Source organism: Alexandromys fortis, unplaced genomic scaffold, assembly GCF_014885135.2.
Source record: "Alexandromys fortis isolate MF-2015 unplaced genomic scaffold, M_Fortis_MF-2015_v1.1 scaffold_227, whole genome shotgun sequence".
Lineage (NCBI taxonomy): Eukaryota > Metazoa > Chordata > Mammalia > Rodentia > Cricetidae > Alexandromys > Alexandromys fortis.
Window position 1 is genome coordinate 1261115 of NW_026068109.1, and position 8932 is coordinate 1270046.

Below are 8932 nucleotides of genomic sequence, written 5' to 3' on the forward strand. Positions count from 1 at the left end.
GCAGCTCTTACCTTTCACTCTGACCTTTCTGGGGCTGAAGGCTGACACTGGACCCTGCCTCTACTGCATTGTGGCTCCACAGTCCCTGCCTGAATCATGGGTTGTATCACATCTCTTGGCAGAGGGATGAAATATCTGAGCTGCTGTCACCTCCTGCCCACCGGAGCAAGCTCAGAACCTAAGAACCTTGGCACAGAGCAGGATTGTGAGGCCACATTCTGTCCCCTGCGAGGCCCAGCCTGCCCAGTTCCTCCCTGCCTCCCCCGCATTCTCAATGATATGACTTTGCCTCACTGGCCTTTGGGGTCATTCCTTCATGTTGGTCACTGCCTGTCAGCTGCTGGAACGTAAGGGGGCTTTTCCTGGCCCAACCTCAGATTTCCTCTGGCCACTCCTGGGCATCTTACGGGGACTAGCCATGAGCACCACAGTGCAGGAAGCAGGTATGAGGCCCTGGGCTGAGGCTCGGGAGGCCTGGTTGGGGAAGACACTTGGTGGGAGTGAGAAGGGGCAGGAGAAGCAGGTGTTTTTTTTTTCTCAGTCCCTTTATCATGGTAGCCCCTCCAGTGTGTGTGTGTGGTGTGTTACATATGTGTAGTGTATGCACATGTATCTGTGTCAGCCACAGAGGCCAGAGGACTTTGAGTGACCTAATCTCACACCCTCCATCTCATTCTCTTGAGACAGGGTCTCTCACCTGGAGCTAGGCTAGGGGCCAGCAAGCCAGGGTGACTGTCTTAGTGACTTTTCTACTGTTATGATAAAACACCATGTAGCGGTGGAGACGCGCACACCTTTAATCCCAGCACTCGGGAGGCAGAGGCAGGTGAATCTCTGTGAGTTCGAGGCCAGCCTGGTCTGTTACACAGAAAAGCCCTGTCTCAAAACAACAACAACCATGAGCTTGTAGGAGGAAGAGTTTATTTGGTGTTTCGGTTCCATCGTGGCATTGATGTGGTAGTAGGCAGTAGCCATGGCATCCTATAGGAACAGCCTAGAGCTCACATCTCAGAAGCACAAGAAGGAAGTAGAGCAAACTGGGAAACTGAGTCTTTGAAGCCTCGTAGCCTGCCCCCAGGGATGTGTTCCCTTCAGCAGGGCCACGTGTCCCCAACAGCACCACCACTGGGGACCCAGGGTCCAAACGCCCGACCCTGGGAGGGACATCTCACCCAGACCATTACAGTGATCCTCCAGTCTCTGCTCGTCACAGCACCGTGGGGACAAGCATGCACAGCGACAGGTCTGACTTAATGTGGGACTATGGGGATTAGAGTCAAGTGCTCTTTCCTGCTGAGTCACCTCTCCAGCCCGTGGCATCCTCTCCTGTCAAAGACCCTCCCACAAGGATTCCCCAAGCTCACTTGTTTCCCAAAGCTAAGGCCCCATGCCAATACCATCTCAGATCCTGACTTTGGGTATTAATTCTGGGTGGCTTTGCCATATTAAGAAATGGCTGTGAGAAAGACATCAGGATCTTTAGCCACACCCACACTTGAAGAATCTTCTATGAATTTTCAGGTTGGGTCCTTGACATCCTTATGGACCCAAAGTCATAAATTATTTGTCTTTTGGGAACTGGTCCCTTGTCTGCTTATCCCAAACAAAGAGGATCCATGTTTGTCACCAAATTCAGTAATCACTAATTGGTCACAAGTGTGCCCTTCAAGTTCTGCTTGGTTTCCTGCTACCACTGTAAATTAAACCTCTTGCAGCACTCTGCATCAACCCAGGGCCTAACATGCTGAGCAAACATTCTACTGATGGCCACACCCCAGCCCCTCACTGGGGGATTCTAGGCAGGGGCTCTACCACTGAGTCACACACCAGCCCCTCACTGGGGGATTCTATGCAGGGCCTCCAGCAAGCCCAGATATCCTCCCATCAGAGCTGGAGTTGCAGGCATAACAGGAAACCTGGCCAGTAACGTGGGTGCTGGAATCCAAATCTGATCGTCATGATGTGTAGCAGGTACTCTCAACCTCTGAGCTCTCTCTCAAGCCCCAGGCCTTGTTTTCTGAGACAGGCACTCACTGGCCTGGAGTTTGTCAACCCAGCTAGTCTGGCTGGCCAATGAGCCTGGGAATACAGGTTCCTACCCCATGCCTGGCTTTTAACATGTGTCCTAGGGAACACTCAGGTCATCATGGCAGGCTCTTTACTGATGAGCCATCTCCCAGCCCAGGAAACTGTTCTAATCCTCAAAGGATTTGATGTCTCCAGTTTAGGGAGCTCAGTTGCTTGCCCAAATTATACAGGAGACCCCTAGCCTAGAACATTCTTGACGAGAACCCATTGTACGTCAATTCCGGATCTTCCCCTTCACCTTACCTGCCTCAACATCTAAATTTGGTTGAAATGTCCTTGGACCCTTTCTGTCCCTCAATCAAGAAATCTGGAAAGATCGGGGCATAGCTCAGTGGGTAGAGTGCTTGCCCAGGGTGCCAAGGCCCTGGATTTAATGCCCACAGAGAAAGGGGAACAACAAAGGGCATTATGTACATTTGAATACGTGTATGTGTGACTTAGAAAAGATTGTAAATGTGTTTGTGTACGTTTGTGTGTGCATATGGGTGCAGTTGTACGTGGGGATGCAAGCGCACAGTGGCCGGATGTTAACCTTGTGTTGTGTTGTTCCTCGGGATTGCTCTTGTGTTTTCTGACGAGGTCCCTTACTAGCCTGGATCTTGTCTCATAGGTTAGGCTGGCTGGGATCTGCCTGTCTCCACCTCCCCAGTGCTGGTAGTTCAGGCCTTGGTCTCCATGCCTGGCCTTTTCACGTGTATCCTGGGGTCAAAGGCAGGTCGGCATGCCTGGAGGGCAAGCGCTTCACCTCTGGAGCCATCTCCCACCTGACAGCAAAAAACCACTTCTGTGTGTCGTGTAGAAGCCAATATGCTTAATTTATAAAATACCTGGAAATATTTGCCCAGTACAATTGCAAAGCTCACACCACGCTTATCATAAAACCCCGAAGTGTTTATCTAAGATAAACATTTAGCTGCTAGTCAGCAAATATTTGGTAATGTCCTTCCCCAAGACAGGCACTTGTCATTGGTTCCAGCACTGGCTTTTGACGTTAGGCTTCCTCCTTCTCCTTTTTTTTTTTCTCCTTTGGTCACAGTCCCAGCCATGTGAGGTACCCAGTTCCTGTATGTGCCAAGAAGCCCACGTGATGGGTTATCAGTGCTTCTCAAGAGCATGCAAGGAAAGAGCATGATCTTTGTTTCAGCTTCCTCTGCTACATTTGAGGACAGTCACAGTGACTGTCAAGGTCTGGAGGATGACAACCTCCAACCCCTAGGCAGGGGCCAGCACATCCTCCGTCTGCACAGATCCCCTCTTGCTGCCCTTCTTAGAAAACATTTATATGCACTGCTCAAAATCAAAGTTGCATTTATTTATTTTGGTTTTTTGAGACAGGGTTTCTCTGTCGCTTTGGAGCCTGTCCTGGAACTAGCTCTTGTAGACCAGGCTGGCCTCGAACTCACAGAGATCCACCTGCCTCTGCTTCCCGAGTGCTGGGATTAAAGGCATGCGCCACCACTGCCTGGATGCATTTATTTTTTTTTTTAAATAGAAATGGCAATACTAAAAAAATAAATTTATGTGTGATAGGTAATGTAAGTGGATAAAGAATAGAATTAAAGTTATCAGAAAAATGTACATAGGACTCACGGATGGCAGGCTCTCATGTAGCCCAGGCTGGCTGCCAATCCACTAGGTAGCAGGCTACTCGGGAGAGGATGACCTGACCTTCTCCTCTGCCTGCCTCTACTTCCTGAGTGCTGGCATTATGGCTGCATGCCGCCACACATGGCTCGACAGGTGCTGAGGATAGCTTTATAGAGTCTAGGCAGGCACTGTGCCAACTCAGTGACATCTCTGGCCCTTATTTTGATTTTCCTTTTGGTGAGGAGTCCTTTTGTGTGCCCGGCAAACACCCTATCCCTAAGTGACGTACCCAGCCCAAAGAAGATACACTCTAAATGAAACAAATTCTGTCTTATCCTGTAGGAATGTATTTCTCAGAGAACCAGTGGTCAGCCAGTCTGGTGAAACAGACTTGTAATCTCAGCTACTGTCGGAAGGCTGAGGCAGGAGGATCACGGTTTAAGGCCTGGCTGGGCTACGGAGTAAGATCAAGACTAGAACCTGAACAACTTAGTAAGACCCTGTCTCAAAATAGTAAAAAGAGTAGGCTAGCTTCTTGGACTTACGGCTAATACCAGCTAGGAAAAGGGCTGTTCGTGTATAGCTCAGTGGTAACAACTGGCGGGCATGAGGCCCAGGGTTCATTCCCTAGTAATGCAAGGGCAAAGGCATGGGTGCACACGCACGTGAGCGCGTGTGGTCGCACGTACACACACACACACACACACACACACACACACACACACACCACAGTCACCAGTGTTTCCATATTGCACACTTGGTGGTACAGGGCAACATGGTGTAGTCTTAGGTAAGGGTTCCTTGAAATAGCAACAGCTGTCTGTGCCTGAGATTCCTTTGCAAACAGCTAGGGGGCGCTGATGTTTACTTCCATGAGATGACCCTAAAAGAGGCCAGAAAACATAAATCATAAGACATGCCGTGGACAGTTCCCAACATACCCCAATCACGGTTACTGGGGTTTTTAGGGTTAAAGAAGCCCTGATAAGTGACCCAGCTGCAATACCAGCTAACGAGATGCACTAGCTAATAGATAATCGTGAAAAGCAGAGGAGAGAGTTATCCGGTACGGCCACATTGGGAAGAGGAACAGATGAAGAGGTCCGGGGACCCCAAGGTCCACTTTCAGGGACATTTTAATTTTTTTGTTTTAATTATTTTTATGTTATGTGAAAGGGTGTCCTGCCTGCCTGTACCTCTGTGCACCACATGCATGCAGTTCTCTCAGAGGCCAAAAGAGGGCATCAGATCCTCTGGGACTGGAGTTACAAATGGCTGTGAGCTGCCTTGTGGGTGCTGGCAATCGTCCCCAAGTTCTCTTCAAGAGCAACCAGTCCTCTTAACCACTGAGCCATCTTTCCAGTTTCTGAGGTTTATGTCTAATTTTAGGGGTCAAGAATTATGCATAGCCAAGAAATCCTGGTCAAGGTGTGCCCGTTTGTCACGGACCCATCATTGTTCAGTTCAGGGTGGTCTAACAAGGGTTAGGGTTAGGCCCCCCCTCCGGCTGGCACCTGGGGTTTCAGCCTTTCCCTCTCCTCATTCTGAGACCCTGCGGGGAAGTCCCAATTCCCTGGAGACCATTGTGTCTCTAACCCCACAGCTGAAGGGAGGACACTGGTGTCTATCTTTAGTATACCTTGGCTCCAGCCGTGCCAGTGACACAGGGCAGTGGGACCCCGGCTGTATGAGGACGCTCCCTGGGAGGGGTAAGGCTTGGGCACGAGTGCGTAGACATGGCAAGGCCATTCTATGTCAAGCTTGAGCCCTGAATGCAAACAATGGCTGGTGTCCTTATAGGAGGGGCCCAGAGAGGATGAGGATGGGCTTAAAGGCATTTGCAATTGTTGTGTGCCAAGGAATCTGGAGTCAGCAGGTACAAGAAACGACAGGAAGGGTTGTTCATAAGAACCTCTGGAGGGAAAGAAGGCTGCCCCACACCTGGATGGCTGACTTCTGGTCTCCAATGAGACAGGATGGAAAGGCAGGGGTATTATGGGGACGTGGATGGAAAGGAGCCTCATCCAGGTGCCTGCTTGAAGGCTCTCTCCAGCTAAAAGGTAAAGATTCCAGCACAATCAGTCACGTTTCCTTAAGGCCTTTCTCCCTTCCCAGCTGGGCCCTGCAACTTTCTAGGACTCCCACCAGAAACCCCAGTGCAGGAGAAGATCAGCCCTAAGCCTTGCGCAAGCCTAGGACCTCCTGGTTTTTCTTCATCAGATCATGACTCCATGCAAGTCACCTCTGCAGCCACCCTGTCATCTCACTTGTCAGAAAGAAGGGGGTGGAGATGTGCTCAGTTGGTAACGTGTTTGGCTGCCACCATGAAGCCCAGAGTCCAGGTTTCAATACCATAACCCACGTGTGGTGGTGCACAGCTGTAATCCCAGCACTTGGGAGGTGAAGGCAGGAGGGTTAGAAGTTCAAGGTCATCTTTGGCTACTTAGAAGGCCTTGTAAGACCTTGTCTCAGAGAAAGAGGGAAGGGAGACTAGAGAGAGAGAGAGAGAGAGAGAGAGAGAGAGAGAGAGAGAGAGAGAGAGAGAGAGAATATCTTTTAGCAAGCCTTTGAGACGTAACTTGAGAGTCCCCAAGATGATAAACATGGCTAATGACATGACAGTTAATTGTGTCCCCCTTAAGAAGTTGCATTAGTTACTCCTTGTTGCTATGGTAACAACACCGTGACCATGGCAGCACAGAGAAGACTGTATTTGGCTTATGGTTCCAGGGCGATAAGCGGGTTCCATTGTGACAGAGAAGTGTGGCAGCCGGCAGTAGGAGTGGCAGCTGGAGCAGGAAGCTGAGAGTTCACGCCCTTAACTGCCAGCAGGAATCAGAGAGAGCAAATTGGAAGGGGGAAAGACTTTTTAGTTCCCTCCCTAGTGATGTGCGTCCTTCAGGAAGACTGTGCCACCTCAGTCTCCCGGGCTTCAGCCTTTTCTTTCTCCAGTGGCTCAGTTAACTTTCCTATCGCTGTGAAGAGACACTAAGGCTATTTACAGAGGACAGCATTTATCGGAAGCTTACAGTGTCAGAGGGTGTGCCCACGACCATCACGGTGGGGAGCTTGGCGGCAGGCAGGCAGGCATGGTGCTGAAAGCAGCAGCTGAAGCTGGCATCTGATCCACAATGACAAAACAGAGAGCTAACTAGGAATGGTGCGGGCTTTTGAAACCTCAGAGCCCACCTCCAGTGACACACCTCCTCTGACAAGGCCACACCTCCTAATCCTTCCCAAACAGGTCCACCCACTGGGGACCAGTATGAGGCTTCCTGGGAAATTCCAATTCCTTAAGGTTTCACCAGCATGATGGCCGGGAAGGAGGGGCACAGGTCTCTTGGGAACATTTCCCCGTCTGCCTGGATGGCTACATTACTGCCTCATGTGGTTCCACAATCACACTGTAATTCTTCCTCTTGCCCACTCAGACTCCTATTCTGGGGCGTCCTATAACCATCTGCTTCTTACACTTCCCCCTCTGGTCTCAGACTCAGCTTCTGGCTTTGCTAGCAACTTCATGGAGGATTTAGCCACACTCAGGAGAGTGCTCATGCTGGGAACACAGTTCAGGGTAGAGTGCTTACCTAGCACCCAGTAGGAGGGATAGGGGGGAGAGCAAGGGAAGGAAGGGGGTGGGATAAGAGGGAAGGGTAAGGGAGGGAGTGATATCTGTCCTAGCACCTTTGCATTCCCTTCTGTGGGAGACCATTCCACCTTACAGGGGACTGTCCCCTGTGTACAGGACTCTGTCCCCTTACCCATCATTCCTCTCTCTGCCCCACTGAATCCTATCACTTTATAAGTGATTTGTGCTTGCCCACATCAAACAAGTGAGCAAACCTAAACTCTTCTTCCATCTCTACATAGCCAATGGTTTCATTTTCTTTTTCCTTTCTTTCTCCCCCCCCCCCCAGGGTTTCTCTGTAGCTTTGGGGCCTGTCCTGGAACTAGCTCTTGTAGACCAGGCTGGCCTCAAACTCATAGAGATCCATCTGCCTCTGCCTCCCGAGTGCTGGGATTAAAGGCGTGCACCACCACTGCCCAACAGTTTCATTTTCTTATTTTGAGTGTGTGTGTGTGTGTGTGTGTGTGTGTGTGTGTGTCTGCATGTTTGCACTTACACAAGTGTCAGTGTGGAGAACAGAGGTTGAAGTCGGGTGTCTTCCTTGGTTGTTCTCCATCTTTCTCTTTCTTTCTTCTAGACAGGGTCTCTCTGTGTAGTCCGAGCTGTCCTGGAGCTTGCTCTGTAGACAAGGCTAGCCTTGAACTCAGAGATCCTCCTGCCTCTGCCTCCCGACTGGACTGCTGGGATTAAAGGTGGGCATCACCACCACCCGGCTCCATCTATTTTTTAAGACACAGTCTCTAGTTTAACCTGGGTCTCATCCATTTGGCCAGCTGGCTGGCCAGCGAGCTCCAGGAATTCCCCTCCTGCCCACCCCCACCCCGCTCCGTTTCTGCCTCTCGAGTGCTGGGATCGCAGGTGCACACCACATTTTCTGGCTGTTATGTGTGAGGATGCAGACTCAAACCCTCCCTTTACTAGCGGATCCAGCAGCACCTCCTCCTTTATCTGTTTGTTTATCTATTATTTATTTTGGTAACAAGGTCTCACATAGCCCAGGTTATCCTCAAACTTTCTGTGTCGCTAAGGATGGTCTTGAACTCTTGCTTCTCATGCCCAGACCTCCCACATGCTGGGATCAGAGGTCTGAGGTGGCACAGTACATGGCTACTCTCTCTAGTCTGTCTTTGGTCAAATGTCCCCTTCTGAACTAGCCACTCCATCACTGGAGGGCAGTTGCAAGCCACTCCCCCATTCTCACTGCCTCCCCATCTCCTTGAGCAAGTCATCACTTCTTAGTAACTCCATCCGCAGGTCGTTACATCGTCAGCGCCAAAAGCAGGTGACGGTCTCATTTCATGCTGCATACACCAACGCTACGCTATGTGTATGCACCCGAGTGACTCTGACTATGAAATGTTCCAGACGTTTCAGCAAGGATGATATTAAACCAGGTGTGGTGTTTGTGCCTGTAATCCCACCACTGGGGCAGTGGAGACAGGAAGATAGGGAGGTCAAGGTCATCCTTTGTTACAGGGTGAGTTTGGGTCAGCCTGGGCTACAGAAGACCCTGTCTCCAAACTACTACTCCCATCACACACACACACACACACACACACACACACACACACACACACAGAGAGAGAGAGAGAGAGAGAGAGAGAGAGAGAGAGAGAGAGAGAGAGAGAG

General features: G+C 50.4%; 1 protein-coding gene across 1 annotated transcript in view; it reads left to right on the forward strand.

Annotated features, from left to right (window-relative positions):
• Window positions 1-316: 316 nt before the first annotated feature.
• Bri3 (brain protein I3) overlaps window positions 317-8932 on the forward strand; it is a 33164-nt gene continuing 24548 nt past the window's right edge. Inside the window, exon 1 of the mRNA XM_050124362.1 lies at window positions 317-443. Within this exon, the coding sequence (XP_049980319.1) occupies window positions 317-443 (127 nt within the window). The remainder of the gene's footprint in view (window positions 444-8932) is intronic.